Source organism: Podarcis cretensis (genome assembly GCF_951804945.1).
Source record: "Podarcis cretensis genome assembly, chromosome: 8".
In the NCBI taxonomy this organism is placed as follows: domain Eukaryota; kingdom Metazoa; phylum Chordata; class Lepidosauria; order Squamata; family Lacertidae; genus Podarcis; species Podarcis cretensis.
Genome location: NC_137177.1, coordinates 59,284,901 through 59,302,867, shown reverse-complemented (window position 1 = coordinate 59,302,867; position 17,967 = coordinate 59,284,901). Strand labels below are relative to the sequence as shown.

General features: G+C 43.2%; 2 protein-coding genes across 3 annotated transcripts in view; both read left to right on the top strand.

The window, feature by feature from the left end:
• The window catches only part of LOC307223104 (uncharacterized protein), a 131,459-nt gene extending 122,506 nt beyond the window's left edge, over positions 1-8,953 (top strand). The window contains exons 14-16 of the mRNA XM_079988950.1: positions 2,309-2,475; positions 6,293-6,396; positions 8,817-8,953. The gene's annotated coding sequence lies outside the window, so the exon portion shown is untranslated. The remainder of the gene's footprint in view (positions 1-2,308; positions 2,476-6,292; positions 6,397-8,816) is intronic.
• Positions 8,954-10,974: 2,021 nt separating this feature from the next.
• Positions 10,975-17,967, top strand: part of NKD1 (NKD inhibitor of WNT signaling pathway 1) — a 129,017-nt gene continuing 122,024 nt past the window's right edge. Inside the window, exons 1-3 of one of the 2 annotated variants that reach the window (XM_079988864.1) lie at positions 10,975-11,906; positions 12,064-12,096; positions 12,455-12,615. In XM_079988864.1, the coding sequence (XP_079844990.1) occupies positions 11,882-11,906; positions 12,064-12,096; positions 12,455-12,615 (219 nt within the window). In that variant the 5' untranslated portion in view covers positions 10,975-11,881. The remainder of the gene's footprint in view (positions 11,907-12,063; positions 12,097-12,454; positions 12,616-17,967) is intronic. The other variant, XM_079988863.1, reaches the window with a different exon arrangement.

Here is a 17,967-nt window from a genome sequence, read left to right as displayed (position 1 = left end):
ATTCCCCAACTCCCAATTTTTCTTTTGTTTTCATCGTAATATACCATACATGATTGCTGGTGAAAGTTAAGTTTTCTACTTTCTCAGCAAATAACAGTAAGTTAAGGGAGGAAACCTCATTTCAGCAAAAATACTTGCAGGAAGCAGGGAGAAAACAAGACTTGAATTGGAACATTTTGTTTTAAATAAATAAATAATCCTAGCGTTTCTGGGTGGTTTGTTGTTTGCTTTTTAAGTAATGCATTCGATGAATGAGATTATCCAATGTCCCATATAGCTTAAAGAAAGACTGGTCTGTTGGCTGATGGCTTAGAGTTGTTTTGTAGTGAGGGGGGGGGGTCTGGGAGCTGTAGTTTGTTAAGAGTGCTAAGAGTTGTTTGGAGACTCCTTGTTCCCCACACTGAGCTACAGTTCTTAGACTTCCCTGTGAAGAGAGGGGATGGTTGACTCTGGAAACTGTAGCCATGGTGTGTGTGTGTGTGTGTGTGTGTCCGTCTTAACAACTCTTGGCACCGTTAACAAACTACAGCTCCCAGAATTCTTTGGGGGAAAACCATGAGTGTTTAAAGTGGTGCCATCGTGCTTTAAATGTATGCTGTGAACGTGGCCTATATAGTGTGGCACTGGAGCATCGTCATATTGAGTGCGTGGTCCCTGATTGGGTAGGATCACTCATATCATTACAGTGGTACCTTGGGGTTACATACGCTTCAGGTTACAGACTCCACTAACCCAGAAATATTACCTTATTACCTCGGGTTAAGAACTTTGCTTCAGGATGAGAACAGAAATCGTGCTCCGGCGGCGTGGCAGCAGCGGGAGGCCGCATTAGCTAAAGTGGTGCTTCAGGTTAAGAACAGTTTCAGGTTAAGAATGGACCTCCGGAACGAATTAAGTACTTAACCTGAGATACCACTGTACTTCAGGAAAGAGGAAAACATATCAGCAGCCAGGGGTGTGTGGGGATGTCAGAGAAGCAGGAACCAGAATAAGCAAAGGAGCTGCACTTGCATTAATGTGGGTTGAAATAAAAGCAAAATTAATGAGAAAGATAACGTAAGAAGAAAACGGAAGGTGCACCATCACAGTCAGCTCAGCTACTTAATGTTTTTGAAAGGGTTGCTGCCACAGTTTCTGTTTCCTGAGAAATATCTAAATTTTCACCATCACAACATATTACCAAGAATTAACTTTCTGCAGAGAATGGGTCACTAATGCATCACTACAAAGTGAGTTTTTACAACTCATTTACCTTTTTGCTCTGTGAGCTTCTGGAGAGGTTCACTTACAAAGCATCCAAGTACTGTACTGTCTTCATTAAAATTCTCTGGTTCTCTGGTTGCTACCCTTCCTCCTGTAACGTGAAAAGAGCAGCTGTCTCAGGACAGCACCTTTCTCTCTCTCTCTCTCTCTCTCTCTCTCTCTCTCTCTCTCTCTCATCGGAGCCTGAGATTGTTTTAGGATAAAATGTGGATCCCTTTGATTACAGTGAAATGTTTTTGCCTGATCTGTCTGCTGTACATAAAAGTGTGGTTATATCACCACCTTAGTAGTACCTCTTTGACCCCATGTATTTGATGACAGATTGTCACCTGGTTTCAACAAAGGAACCTACAGGGCCGGTTAGTCAAAGGAACTTTCTGCTTTTCCTCCTATATTTATTTCATATTCTTGTTGCTATGAGTCTTCCGTAAGCCACTACTTATAGGTAGAATATGACATATCCTTCAGTCTATTAAAAAATGAGCTGGGAGCAAGCTACATGCTAAGGTCGAGTACATATTATACATTTAAAGCACATGGTTGGGGAGGGCGGGGTATAAATAAAAAAATATTATTATATTATTATTATTTCCTCCCTCAGATAATTCTGGGTACTGTAAGACCCTTTTGGAGGATCTCTAGCATCACAATTTTACTGTCAGTTTCTGGGAATGTAATATAATTGTTGAAATCCTTCCAATTGCTTCCAACAGACTGTCAAATATTTGTTTAATCAGGAGACAGCACTACTAATTATTAATACCACATTTCTCGCTTTTGGCTGGGTCAGGAGGCAGACTACATAATGTCCTCCCCATATTCCAATAAATGTGTGCCTACTCATTGTATTGCTAGAAGGTGATAGTGATAAATTATTTTTCTTGGGGTTCCCTCCCTTGAAGAAAAATGAAACTCCATCTCTTTTCTGTTGTTCTTTGGGGGATGAGAAGCAAACCCAGGACACTGAATCACCTTTGTTTTGTGTTCATTCTAGTTCATTTCCGTTATGAAGTTTAGAGGGTCCGTGTTTTCTTTGACTTTATAGTCCCAAGGAATGGTGTGAAGGCACATGATGCAGCATCATTTCTGAAGCTAAGCACGTCGGGGTCTGGTCAGCATCTGGATGGGAGACCACCTGGGAACCCTGAGCTCCATGGAAAAAAAGACACAATGCAAATGTAATAAATAAGCAAGCATGGACTTCGCTCCATTGTAAGTTCAGTGTCACCCCTGCAGAGCACAGTGTAACATCACAGGAGCACAATGTAGCTTAGAATGGGATTCCATAGACATACGTTTGGTCTTCTAGCACTGCAGCAGTGTTTAGGGAATTGACATTTGGCCAGTTATGCCTAACTAATGCTACAATAATGGCTCTCCTATCTTGCCTTGTATGGGGGAAAGTGCATACCATATACATGATCTAAGGAGCTGCACCTGAGGTATAATTAGGGCTGCCATACATCCAGATTTTCCCAGACATTACCGGGATTTCAAAAGTGGAATTGACATCCCAGGGGAATTTCTGAAAGGCAGTGCTTTGTCCTGGATCTTAGGCAAGTCAATCAAAAAATTGTGGGGGTTTTTTTGTGTGTTTTTGTAAAAACTTTTGGGGTGTCCTGGTTTTTCCTTTTTGAGTATAATCAGCTGGAAAATCTTAATAGTACATATTTATGTTATGTCTACGAGTCTTTGTATTTTTTAAATTTTGTATATTTTAGTGAATGGTGGAGAGGGACTGGGCCATTGTAAGAACTGCCTTGTTGGAATAAACCATGGTCCTTTCATTAATCTAGAAATATGTTCTAAAGATAGGCCAGGTCAGTGCCAGATTTACCCAGAAGGTCTGTAGCTCAGTGATAGAGCATCTGCTTCGCATACAGAAGGTCCCAGGTTCTGTTCCTCAATATCTGGGAGAGACTCCTGCCTGGAACCCAAGAAAGCACCGTCCATCACTGTAGACATTAATGAGCTACATGGACCAGTGGACCCATTTAAGATAGTTTCTTATGTTTTCAGCTTTTAAATGACTTAGGTGACATGGGCCTTTGTTTTTTAAATCTCTTATTCATTTTCAGGGTGCAGCACGTTCTATCTCTACTTCTCATCTTACTGGTTTTCTATTTCACTTTTTGTAGGTGGGATACCTCAGATAGCAAAGCACGAGACTCTTGACCTCAGGGTTTGAGCCCCACCTTGGGCAAAAGATTCCTGCACTGCAAGGGGTTGGACTAGATGACCCTTGGGTTCCCTTCCAACTCTACAATTCTATGATTCTAAGTGTTTTTCACATAGTTATTATACACCATTCAGAGAACTTTATGTTATGGGGAGGCAGCATACAAATGCCATAAATAATTCCACACATGGCAAAGCCTGGTATTCAGAAGGTCTGCTGGTTCTGAACACTGAACTGCATCAGTCCATAGATCTATGGGAAATGTTCATAGATCTGTAGAATGGGGCATTGCACTTTATGTATATTTAAATGGTAGGTGGTCACTGCCGATGGGAGCCAAACCAAAAGTGGCACCTTGTCCTGCTGCCCCCCATTTAAACGGCCAGCCAGGGACTCAGCGAGCTGACAAAGCTGGAGCAGGCTAACCTGGGGCCCTTCAGAGCAACTGGGGCCCTTGACATCCAGCTGGTGCTGGATATGCCAATTTTTAAAATCAGATGGCAGCTTTTCAAACAATCAAACCATAGAACAGTCATCCCCAGTGCAGACAATAGCAAACTCATGCTGCCTGTGTGTGTGTTTTGTACAGCTTCCTTCCTCTTTCTCAGCTCCCCTTTCTTTCGAGAGCAGCAAGAAAGCAATTTCCTTTCTTCCAAACATTATTTATACATTTATTTTCCCCCTCCAAATCTACACGCATACATTTTCTACTACAAATAATCTCTCTCTCTCTCTTTTAATGAGCATGTAAAAGTTCAAGAGTGCGATCTTTTTGCGTTATTTTAACTCTGGCACAAATTTAATTTCCCATCATCAGATGGGAACAGGTTTATATTGCATGAGGGGTTCAAAAGGGCTTTCTTTCAGCGTCAGCCCCTTTGCAAGAGTTTTTGCACGCTCTGCACTAATGAAAGGGCAATGGGGGAAAAAACAACAGCCACCCCTCCGTCTGCGTCACAGATTTCAACCCTTCGAAAAAATTCCACTGCGGTCACAGGGTTACATGAGAGGCCCCTTTAATCATTATTACAGTTTTATGAATGGTGTGCTTTACTCTGATATTTTACTACACATCACTTCTTAACATGCTCCATTGAAATTGGGGGGTGGGGGGAGAGGAGAAGAAGAAGAAGAAGAAGAAGAAGAAGAGAGAGAAACAAAAGACTTTGTGTATTTGAAAGACCCTGTGGTTACGAAACGTCATTGTAATTATACTGTGACACCCCCCACCCAGCTCCTCCAATCCTCAGAGCCCGCTTGGTTTTTGACATCCTTTGGTCCGAATTCCATTGAAGCCGGAAGATGCCTGAACAAATACAGAGTTAAGGCCTCAGGATTTTACTGTATGTGAGGAATTGTTTTCACTGATACATTTAGGCTGCGACCCTCCAGCAGGGGAGGGAGGGGGAAAGAACCAAAGGCAGTTGAAATGCCCTATCCAACGCCCTTCTGAGCCCATGCCGGCAAGGCGGATGTAAGGACAGAACAGCGCTTTTGCACATCCCATCTCTTTATCTCTTTTGTGTTCTAACAACTTCCCTCCAATTGGAAACAATGGCAGGAAAACACACTGCCGCAGCTCCAGAGCTGTATTATTCCACAACTGCAAGAAATCAATATTTTAGTGTAGCGGCACCCACTATCAATATCAGACAGGCACCTTCACTTTGTATTCTTTTTGGCACTTTTGAAAAACGTTGTTTAGACAAGCCTACCTAGTTCTCTAGGATGCTGGCGTGTTCTTATTCTCTTGCTAATTTGTAGTTTTCTGAGTGTTTTAATTGAAAATGCCAGTGTCTTATTATCTTTGTCAACTGCTTTGAGGCTTTTTTACAATCAAATGGTATAGAAATTTTATGAAATAAATAAAGAGATCATCATCATAGTGCCAGTAGCAATGAAAATAGATTTATACCCCATCTTTCCTCCAAGGAGTAAAGTGATGCACATGGTTCTCTCTCTCCCCCCCCCCCACTCCAAACTTATCCTTAAAACAAACCTGTGAGTCAGGTTAGGCTGAGAGAAAGTAATTTACCCAAAGTCATCCAGTGAATGTCATGGCTATGTGGGAATTTGAGTCCTAGTCTCCTAGTTTGACACTATGATCACTGCACCCCACTGGCTCTCTCAACTGGCTGTTTCTTTTCCTATTTCCTTTTCTTTTCTTTTTTCAGTGGTAGGGTACATGCTCTGCATGCAGAAAGTCCTAGATTCAATACCCAGCAGTTCCAGGTAGGGCTGGGAGAGAACCCTACCTGAAACAATGGAGAGCCACCGTCAGTCATCTTTTCTGACCTGGTATGTGGCAACTTTCTATGAACATTTCTGAATACAGAGGTGGGAATGCAGCAATCATGGGATAAGGGTGGGAGCTCAGTTATAAAAGAGTTCCACCTACTCCAGACAAACCTTACCTCCATGAAGATGTGCTATGAAGAAATACGACCCAATTCATCCAGTATGTTACAGGGTTCTGAGAGGATTCATGGCCCTGGACCAAACGTGAGATCACCTGCCACCAGATCGAATGTTTTCAGCTGACATCCACATACTCCCTTCGCCCCCCCCCCCTTTCTTGGCAACCCAGGGTGTGAAATAGTTGTAGCCTTTGCCAAGAGGCAGGGGGAAAAGAGGATTTGTGTGATGCAAAATGTCTAGGGAATCTCTGAGGACAGGATCACATTATCTCTTGTTAAAATATTATGGAAATCAAACATCATTGTTCATTAGGGTCGTCTGTGTTTTATTTATTGGCTCAGGGCTGACTGCAAGCTGTGAAGGGATTTTTAAAATAAAATAAAAATCGAAGCATTTGGCTATTTCATAATATCTTTTCTCTGCTTTCTCCAGGTGAGCTCCAGATCCAACGACTTTGAAACTTTCATAGAATTTTTGAAAATGAACAGACAGGAATGTTTTAGGCTGGGCCTGTTTCCAGATTTCTTTTGCATAGCGTGAGTTGATGGCTTGGAAGGTAGTGAAACCTCCCTCTTCTTTTTCTTTTCTTCTCTCCTTCCTTTCAAAAAAAAAAATTGAACTCATAAGCATTTTGCTTCTCTTTTATCCCTCTTACCCGAATCCCCCCCCCCGCAAGGAAACAAAATTTTCATAAAACGGGAAGTAATTACCAGCTATAAGGTTGTTGTTTAAAAAAGAAAAGATGGATAATTCTCCCGTATAACATATTGGAGCTGTAGCTGTAGGACCCAGTTTCTGACCTAGCCTATCTTCACACAACCAGTTCCTAAGTACACAAGAAGAGCCCTACTAGATCAAGCCAAGGGCCGATCTAGTTCAGCATCCTGTTCTCACAGTGGCCAACTCAAAGCCGCTACGAGGACCCAAGTGCAACAGTGCTATCCTCACTTGTGATTCCTAGCAGCTGGTACTCAGAGGCATAGTGCTTAGCCAGCATGGTGTAGTGGTTAAGAGCGGTGGACTTGTAATCTGGTGAATTGGGTTCGCTTCCCCGCTCCTCCACATGCAGCTGCTGGGTAACCTTGAGCTAGTCACACTTCTCTGAAGTCTCTCAGCCTCACTCACGTCACAGTGTTTGTTATGGGGGAGGAACGGAAAGGAGATTGTTAGCTGCTTTGAGACTCCTTAGGGTAGTGATAAAGCGGGATATCAAATCCAAACTCCTCCTCTTCTTCTTCCATATGTGGAGGCGGAATGCAGCTAGTGTTGTATCTGGTGGCCACTGACAGCCTTATCCTCCATTAATTTGTCTAATCCTCTTTTAAAGCCAACCAAGTTGCTGGACCTGGACGTCTCAACTCAATCTTGTGAGAGCAAACTCAGCTATGCACTATGTGAAGAAGTACTTTTATTGGTCTGTCCTGGGTCTTCCAACATTCCATTCCATGGAATAATTCCTAATTCCAGTATTGGGGGGGGGGGAAGAGAGAGAGAGAAATGTCTACCCCAGTAGTAGCTGGTGAGGTGGTGCACTATTACACTCCTGGCTTCGCAACATAACGAGGCCAAGGGAGAGTTATGTGGTGCGGGGAGCTTGGCATGGTGGCAACATTGGATTGGCTCCACTGCGCTGCTCCACACAAGTTCCCTGTGTTCTGCCCCTCATATCTCCCTCTCAATAAGCGCCAGCAACCCACTGTGTTGGGAATCTGGAAGAACAATAGTGCCCAACCTGTGCCACCTCACAGGGTACTACTGCTCTTTCCACTTTCTCTATATCATGTATAATTTTATACACCTCTATCAGGTCTCCTCTTACATGCCTTTTCTCTAAGCTGAAAAGCCTCAAACATTCTAACTGTCCCTCAGAGGCGAGTTTCTCCAACCCCTTGATCATTTTTGTGGCCCTTTTCCTTTGGCTTAGGCCTATGCAGCTTGTGAAATGGCAGAAGGGGAAGCCTCCAACCTGCTCTGGGAATGAGTCGCCAATTTGCATTTCTTTCTGCATTTCTTTCTGCATTTCTTTCTGCATTTCTTTCTGCATTTCTTTCTGCATTTCTTTCTTTCTTTCAAAAATTATATCCTGCTTTTATTTATAAGCTCAAAGGGTTGTGAGGTAGGGGGGCTTACTAAAAAGTTCACTGAGTACATAAATCACAGTCAAAACAGTCCAAATGACTAAAATTGGTTTCATACGATAAAACCAACAGCAGAATAAAATGAAGTTCAGTGTAACAGAGGGAGATAACTAAGCCAGCTGCGTTAAAGGCTTTAGCATCTTATCTGATGCTTAAAAGTGGGGGAGCCAAGCCAACCCCTCTGGGGAATTTACACTTCCACTCCCCAGCCACTGCAATAGAAAAGTTTAGTAAATCTTTGAAGAATTACCAGGATTGGCTTCTGGTTTGAAGGCACCACTGCCAAAACACCTTCAGGTGGATCCTCTCTTACCTCCGGTGCTACTATCCTTGCCCTACCAGGGCTTTACTAGATTAAGGTGGCAGAAGCAGCAACGGCTCCCAATGGAGCCACCACTGAAATTTCACACAGGGGCTCCTAACCTCCCCCCCACCCCTGGTGTCGACAGTATTGAGCAAAATGGACCCAAGGGCTGACTCAGTAGACGACAGCTTCCTATGTAGTCCTGAACTTCTTGTTCGTTAACCTGTTGCCATACTAAGCATTGCTCCATTCCTTCAAAGGGTGAGTCTGGGTGAAGACAGGTAGCCGTTTTGCAAAGTGGTAATTTGCCACTGTGTGCATGCAAACTGCTTAATAAACTGGTTGTTTGTTTACACAAGAGATGAAAAGACTCTTGCCACTCCCTTCTTCCCTAGTTTTTTCATTAAGCTGAAGAGCTTGGTCAGGTAGATGGATACCTGTAAGTCTTCCCTTGATTTGAGGAAATGCTTCTACTTGAACCAAACCCCCAATTTCAGCCTGATTTTCATTTCAGGTGGAATTGGGAGTGGAGGGGCCAGCACTGAGTACCAACCTTCCACTGGAGCATCTCTGAAAACATCTAGTTTTGTTTTAAAATGTTGATCTGAAAATTGGATTGTTAACCCTGGAGCTAATCCTTAACTATATTGAGTCCCCATCAACAACTGTATGCCCAGGCCCAGGGAGAGAATAAATTTTGATTTATAAACGCCACATATGCGCTCATGGCCAAACTTGGAAAACATGGAGGCAAATTAAAATGAAGAATAAGCTACTTCTTGAGAATGCATAATAGTGGTCTTTCCTAGCTCACTGCTATTATTTTGTGTTTTCCAAGTTGATTTACTGAAGAATTATCTGAGCTGGTTTACTCTGAGGTGGTTTACATTGTTATGTACTGTAAACTAGGTTTAGTATTTTACCCCTCTGCCTGGCGTGCTCTGGTCCATGGGGTCACGAAGAGTCGGACACGACTAAATGACTAAACAACAACATTTTACCCCTCAGTGACCCATTTTTTGCCAGTCATATCAAATTTGATTATTTATGTGTGTACCATTTTGTAACAGAAAAATAAAACAAGTGGTTTTTCTGTGAAATACAGGAAGGTGCATTATAGGCTATAGGTCCAGCTAGCACAGTATTTTTGACACAATAGTTTGTGAGGAATGCTAAGCCAAACTATGGCTAAGTGTGAATGCATAGGCGTAACCAAGGGGGACAGGGGGGCACCTACCCTCCCTAGATCAAGTAAAACAATAGAAATACTTAACTGTCCAATCACGTTGGTTCTGCCCTCCAACAAAGTCCTCCTCCTCCCCCAAAAAAATCCTGGCTACGCCCATGTGTGAAAGTACAGTAAAATATGCCTGCTTCACACCTACTCTGAAAGCTTAGCCTTATGTGTGAACCTGGGTTTGTGGTTTGTCTCGCCCCAGACAAACCACAAGATGCCCCCAAGGTTCCCATTGTCTGGGGAAGACAAACCACAAGCCCAGATTCACATGTAACATTGGCCAAAGCATGGCTCAGCTCCAGGTAGAACAGAAACAGAAGGATGAAGAATGAAGCAAATGCAGTTTTTACCATGCGTACCGATGCGCACACAGGCACATTCATACACACAGCCATGGTTTAGCTGGGCGCTATTTATTTATTTAAAACATTTATAAACCACACTTTATAAAAAGGCTGTGTACAGGGGGGGGAACAATGGCATTACAATGAAAATGTCAAACAAATCTGTAAGATGCGTGAATCAGGCCAGTAGAGTCTTAGCTGACCTAGGAGATGCTCTAGCACTAAGCTAGGATCTTTGCAGCTGGGGATCTGTAGTTGAGTGCCTCCCACATACCTTGAGATAGAGGGCTTCCACAGCAGATATTTCAGTACTATGTATATGTGGGTATGTGTGTGTGCCTATATACACACCTTTAATTTATGCTCTGTGTGTGGTTTTGTACTCACTGTGCCTTTCTCTTTCAACAGGTTTTTTGTGTGTGATAGTTAATTATGCTTCTCAGATTTTAGAATAATTTTAAAATGTTGTGTTCTCAAGTTACAGCGATGGTTTTTAAATTGTGTTACACAGTGCAGTCCTAGTTCTGTGGGGCGTACACTCAAGCAAGTGTGGGATTGCCATACAGTATAATCCTGAATTTTATGTCCATTGCAGTGTAAGGTGCCCTGTTTATGAATGTAGAAAACTGCGATAAGCTACATACCCTACAACCAGGGTTTCCCACTTGAGTGCTTTGTTTTTGTCCATTGTTTTCTCCTTATATTAGATTGTGCTTCTTAACATGTACATTTAATAATAAACTTGCAAAATATCTTTTTTAAAAAAATGGTGGCACACCTCCTCCAAGACACTACCAGCAACGCTCATTTTTGTGTAAGCACTATTATGAAGAATAATGTAAAAACATAGACCAATGTATTATTATGTAACAGTTCCTCAAAATGAGTTATTTATTTAAATAACTATAATTGTGCACGTGTTTCAGCATTTCCTCAGCTGCATTTGTGTGCATTTTGCGTTTTGCGTTTCTTGAAATATATTGTAAGCAGCATTTGGGGGGTTCAGGGAAGGTGGAATAATAGTAATAATAGCTTTAAAAATAAAATAAAACCCACCCTTCCTTGACAACCCCTCCTGCCCTGTGCGTGTCTACTCAGAAACCAAGCCTTACTCCCAAGTAAGCGGGAACAAAAGACTAAAGTCTGCAAGCCTACATCCACTTACTCGAGAGCAATGCCCTTTGAATCGAGTTGAACTTACTTCCGAGTAGGCACGCCCAGAACTGCTCCTTGAGTGGCCTCCCCCAAAAAGTTGCAGGGGGCTGATGGATCATGGGGAAGCGGGGTGGGGGACTTAGTCAAACGCACAAAAAACGCACAGAGAGAGAAAGAAAGTAGTGAGGAGGGAGAGAGAGAAAAAGAGAGAGACATCTCTGAAATGGGGCCTCCCTCTATGGCTCTGAGCTCTGCTGCCTGCGCCTGGCTGGAAATGAAACACACCAAAGGAGCCGCCGCCGCCGCCGCCGCTCCTTTTATTTTTTTGGAGACTCCAAAAGGATCCTTCTTCCCTTTCATGTGCCGCCCCGCTCCAATCGGAATCCAGAGGCTGCCTGCAAGTGGTCTAATCTCAATGAGGTGTCAATCATGTTCCCCGGTGGGTGAAGTAAGGTCTTTTGTAACCGCCTCTGTTACAAGCGAGACTTGAGTCGAGAGGGAGAGGAGAGGAGAGGAGAGAGACGGAGCCAGGGCGCTGAGTTCAGAGCTGCTTTTGCTGCTGCTGCTGCTGCTGCTGCAAGTGTGCATCTATCTATCTATAGATCTGCTCCTCTGTGCATTCCCCCCCCCGCCCATATCTCTTTTCCATCGTTGCTTTAATCAAGGAAAGGGGACGGTCGGAGCACATGGATTTCTAAAAAGAAGAAGGGAAAGGGACCCTCTTGGAATTGAGAGATTGTTGTTGTTGTTGTTGAAGAGAGCCAACAAGCAGGCAGTGATGCCCCCAGCTCAGCCCTGAAGCCCACTCCCGATGCCCTCGGGTTTGCAGATCCATGCCGAGAGATGGGGAAACTTCACTCAAAACATGGTAAGTTCTTTTGCACGGTTTACAGGGCGCGGGGAGGGAAAGGAGCCTAGGTCTTGGTTAGAATTCACTAGATATCTGTGTATATGCAAGACTCTGCTCTAACCATCTTCTCGTTTTTATTTTCTCTCTCCCCCCCCCCCACCCTGGATTTTCCTAGCTGCTGTTTGTAAACCTCGAGAAAGCCCAGAAGGTATGTTGTTTTTATAATTATTATTATTCCTGTTCATAAGAACTTCCATCCTTTTTTGCTTTCTCTCCCCCCCAACTTTTTGCCCCTGTAAAAAAAAAGAAAGGAAAGGCAGAAAAAGTTTGTGCTTTGGTGATTTTGGGGTGGATGCTCAGAGAAGTTCTCTGCTCTCAGGAGAGGTTCTGTTCTCGGAGTCTTTTGCTCCCTGTTCCCCTTCCCCTTCTCTCTCGTTTTGTTGTGGCAGGGGCAGATAGTTTGGGGGCAAGTAAAGAAGTATGTGGGGTGGTGATGGAGGGCTTGAATGGATCCCTTTCAGGGTGGCGACTGTGCCTGACTTGAGGCTTTCCTTTTCCTTCCCCAGGTGATAGTTTTGCTGTGAACGCCTCGCTGGCTCGGAAAGGGCTGGAGGACTGGATGGTGAAGCAGAAATACTCTGGCAGTGGAAGCAGCAGCGGAGGCAGCAGCCTAGGACTTCAGCAAGGCTGCCAGCACCGGGCTCTTTGCAGGCTGTCTGGTTCCAGGGTGAGTTCCCGATTCCTCCTTCCACCCAGCTTGCTCCCCTCCTTACCATCAAGGCAGAAACTAGCTTGAACCTCTTCCAGACTAGGCTCTCTTTGAGTTGGAGCTCTTTGGGATGAAAACTTATCTTCCCCCTCCGCCCCCGCTCCACTTTCAGTTATTGCGCCTTTGGGAGTAGCCTTCTGAGTTGATTCGGTGCGCCCACCCTTTGAAGGAGTTGCAAGTTTGCAGGGCAGAAGCAGGCTCTGGAAAGGCGGCTGCCTTGCTTCCCTGTGTTGAAAAGAACATGGCTCTTCAGGAATGGGATGGGCAGAAGGACAATCTCTCTCTCTCTCTCTCTCTCCAGTGTCCATTGTAGAAGTCCTCAGAAACCAAAACAGATGAGGAGAGTCCTGGTGTGTGAGAGAGATAGGAATAGAGAGGTGGTTTCATTTATTGTCTGGCATTTTGTCATTTTGCTTCCCAAAGCCAACTTTTTCAGTGCCCGCAACCCCGCTAGAGTTCTTAGCCGGATGGGATACTTTCTCATAAGGCTTTGCTGAGTGTCCCAATTTGTTCTTTTGGTTGCTTAAACATCTGCAATCTATCTTTCCCTTTTTAAAAAAATGCTGTTTATATGCTTTGCACGCTGCTTTGCCTTGATAGTGCTCTTAGATATGAGGGGATTGTGTTGCTTCAGACTGCAGTCCTTTGCACACTTAAATGGGCAGGAACCCCATTGAACGCAGTTGGGCTTACTCATAAGTAAGCCTGCTTCCTTGCTCAGCCAGATTGGTACTTGCTGGTTGCAAATGTACTTTAAGAGTTTTTGTTTTGTTATTTAAAAAAGCTTTTCCTGAACATCTGGATTTTGCTTTTTCTTCTCTTTCAAAACAGACCTGGGGAAGAGCCTTTCATAGTTAGCAGGGGGAGGTCTTAGAAAGTTGTGTGTGTGCATGTTTGTGTGTTTATTGGTCTCTAAGGTAAACCTGTGGATTGAAGCTTCCCAGATCTAATGGTGCTTTCCCTCCATTGGGTCAAAACTTAGTTCTGTCTTAAGCTTGTACTCTGATAATAAAAAATAAGAGAAGGGTTTCATTTGTTTGTTTTATGTTGCTGGAATGATCAGGGCAACACTGTAAAAAGTCTTTGGTAATAACAGATATTGGTCCTGGTCCCGAACAGATAATGACTCAGTGACAGTCTATACGATGATTTATTTCTTACACTTTAATGTCTGTCCTTATACTTTGTTTGGTTTGCACTCTGGAGCTGTTGCCATTTGCACACTGCTGAGTCATTAGAAAAGATAGCACTTTGTTTGCACCCTGCTGATTGGATGAGATTATTTTACCTTGTGTTTCTGGTTGAAGCAAGCAAGTTCCTTTGTGGTGGGTGTGGGTGGGATGAGTGTTTAATTGAACCACCATTTGTGAAAGCAGCCTTGTAAACATGTCCAGATAAGTTTGTAGTCCACATTCATTTTAGTGAACCTGTATTCATCAGTTGTGGCTGGCATTAAAAAGAGCCATCTTTTGCAAACTTTATGTGCCATGTCATCTGGAGGTGGTCGCCATAGGTAACCTGGTGAGAGGCTATTTTCAAAGTGTATGTGACCAAGTTTAATGTAATTGCTACTTTCTTCTGAGCAAAATATGCAGCCCCTGATCAGGACTCTTATTAGGTGAAAGGAAAGTTGCTGTCCAGTCTTTTAGTAGTGCGTGAGTATTATTGCTCGCATAAATTGGAGGTGGGAGAAACTGCTCTATATTGAATGTTCCTGCTCTGATAGCTTTAGGAGTTACTGTATATTTTGGAAAGCCATCACTTAAAATTGAGCCAGCATGGGAGTCTGATTCTTAGCCAAATAACTCATTTTTAGGTTGTATGCATGTATTCCCCCTACCTCCAGCTATTTGAGTCATACTATTTATTTATTTATTTATTTATTTATATCCCACCCATCTGGCTGGGTTTCCTCAGCCACTCTGGGCGGCTTCCAAAAAAACATTAAAAATACAATAATTCAGGTATGTGTAATTAATATACTCTACTAACTCTACTAACCATCTTTATGGAAAGGAAATCCAAAGTATATTGGTTGGAGAGCAGTTGTGTTTTAAACACCAGGGCAAACCATAGACTAATGGCATATGTGGATCCTGATGTTAATTTGAAATACTTAAATATTTATTTCAAAGTCAAATGTGCTTTCCAATCTCCATACATTTTTGCTACCTCACAAGATGAATGTGCTCAGCTGTACTCTTCCAAAGCGTATGGGTTGGGTTCCTCTATTGCAAAGCAACAAAGAGTTGGGTGGCCCTTTAAAGGCTAACATGTTTTTATTATGGCCAAAGCTTTTGCAGCCTATAGTCTGCTCCCAGTGCAATACTGTTCATCTCAACTTGGAAGAAAGTCCCACTGAGTGCAGTGGAATCTGCTCTACCTAAGTGTGAATAGGGTTCATCACCAGACTAGCTCTTGTTCTGAATCCAACCCATTTTGTGGTTTAATGAAATAAGAAGGGAAGGGATATTATTTTCTAAACTCTCCTTTTGATGCCCTTGGGATCCGTGCATGTATTTGTGTTAGAGCACATGCTTAGTTTCAGAAAATCCCAGGTGTAAAAAGCCATTTCTGTGGTGGGATGTGGAATCCAGTGTCCATGCCCTCATAATTCACTGCCTTAATTTCACCCATTTAACTGAGTAATTGTAATAAGTAACTAAGATCTATGTTTACTTCCTAATGCTCCAGCTGAATTAAGCAAGTTCCTGTATGCGTTTGCACTAAAGTTCCAAAGTGTCTCAAAGATCTTGGTTGTAGGTTTTGGTCTGCATTCAAAGTTTCTGGAAATGGAACTTTCTTCATTGCTTTTTTGGTAGACAGTTCAAGCAGATGGAATGAAAAAAGATGCCAAAAACATATTGCCTTTGGAGAAATATTATCCCCTTGAGTTTTATTTAATAGGGACAGGGAAGTGTTAAAGGGAGGGAAATGCTTAAGGGTGTCTAAGTAATTAGACACTTAGCTTCCCAGGAATTTCATAAGAATAACCTTCTATTGGAGTGGAAGATTTGACGCAAATGATGGAATCGAGAGGCTTGGTGGTTCTTTGGTGACATTTTAAAGCATCTGCATGCAGTTTTGCTGCAGATTAGAAGAAAGGGATGATTTATTAAATAGTAGAGAAAGCAAGAACGGCATCAGTTAAAGTTATGCAGAGCTTTGGCTCCAGAAGAAGGATGCTTCTGCTGTTGGCAGTGGAATGACTTGTCATCCAGAGGCACAGACACCGCATTGTGTTGTAATTTTAATGTCTTTTGCTTTAAAACAACATGCAAAGAATAAGGCTGAGTTCATGTGGAAGGACTCCATAAATGGAGTAAGGATTGTACTTTCATCACCTGGTTTGGGGAAGGGAGGTTTGGCACATGGTTAAATGAGGGAACTCGCTCCCAAAGGAGGCAGTGATGGTCACTCACTTTGAATAATAGAAAATAAGCTTGCTTCATCCTCCATGTGACAGACCTTTAGATGTTTGAAGATGGCTATCATATCTCCTCTTTACCAGGCTAAACATACTGAATTCCCTCAACCATTCTTCATACAGCTTGGCTTCCAGACCCTTGATCGTCTTGGTCTCCCTCCTCTACACACGTTCCAGCCTGTCTTTACTCTCCTTAAAAAATTATGCTTGGATGGCTTCAAAAGAGCATTAGACAAATTCATGGAGGGCAAGGCTATCAATGCCTACTAGCCATGCTGGCTATGTTCCACCTCCACTGTCAGAGGCATTGTGTCTCTGAACAATCCTTGCTGGAAGCAGCAGGAGAGAAGTGCTGTTGCTCTCACATCCAGCTTGTAGGCTTCCCATTGGGGTATCTGGTCGGCCACTGTGAGAACAGAATGCTGAACTAGGCAGTCCATCAGCCTGATCCAGCAGGCTCCTCTTACATTCTTTCGAAGTTCTGTTCTTCTCATGACAACATTGTAATTTCTTCTGTAGGTTGTTGTTGTTTAGTCGTTTAGTCATGTCCAACTCTTCGTGACCCCATGGGACCAGAGCACGCCAGGCACTCCTGTCTTCCACTGCCTCCTGCACTTTGGTCAAACTCATGCTGGTAGCTTCGAGAACACTGTCCAACCATCTCGTCCTGTGTCATCCCCTTCTCCTTGTGCCCTCAATCTTTCCCAACATCAGGGTCTTTTCCAGGGAGTCTTCTCTCCTCATGAGGTGGCCAAAGTATTGGAGTCTCAGCTTCAGGATCTTTCCTTCCAGTGAGCACTCAGGGCTGATTTCCTTAAGAATAGATATAGGTATAGAGGTTCAAATATTTCCTGGTTGAAATAAGTTTTGATCCTCCCCCCCTATAATTGTCTAAATAATAATAAATGATACTGAGTGACCACATTATTGTGTTTAGATATGGCTACCCATGACCACATCCAGTCTCCCCCTGCTCCTCACCACCTGAGTTATCTTTTGACTGGAGATGCAAGAGTTGAGCTAGGGATCTTCTACACCAGGTGTGGGCAACCTGTGACCCTGAGGGGGAAAGAGGGAGAAGTAGGTAGTCCAACTGCTGTTGGATCAGGCCCTAACCACTTTTGACTCCAAATCTACCCAACACTGGCACATGACTCCCAACAGATCAGCCCTAAAGCAGTGTCACCCTTGATGGAATAAATGTCATTGCCTCTGCATACCTGCAGAACACAGGATGCTGCCTTATACAGGATCAGGGCACCGGTGTATCTAGTTCAGTGTTGTCTTCCTTGAGTGGCAGCAACTCTCCAGGGTTTCAGATGGGACACTCTCAGCTCTACCTGGAGATGCCAGGGATTAAACTTGGGACATTCTGCATGCAAAGCCGGTGCTCTTCTAATGTACTCCACTAACATTGATGTCACACCTCCCCTAAGCTTGGTGTCCTTAACGTCTGGAGTGTGGCGTCTAATTCTGAACACCTTGCTCTGCACACCAGGTTCTAAGAAGGTTCTAAGAATGTTATTAACAAATTATGTTCTAAGAAAGTTATTAGACAAACTTAATTGTAGCAATCTTTGGCTCTGGAACACAACATACTGATAACCTCTTTTGCGTGTGAGGAGTGTATTTGCTGTGTTTGGTAAAATTTTTAGTAAATTGAAGAGCTTATGTTTTGGTACCATGACCATTTGTGTCTGTCAATTACTCCCCCCCCCCCCTCATTCTGATTTCCTATGTGTAATCATTTTCTAGGGCTGAAGTTCACATAGACTTTTAGAACAATATTTGTCTGCTATTTTTACAAACGAGTCTGCATCTAAAGCAAACTGAGGAGAAGTTCCTGCCATTGTGCATGGATTATCTTTTCTTCAGCTGTTTAT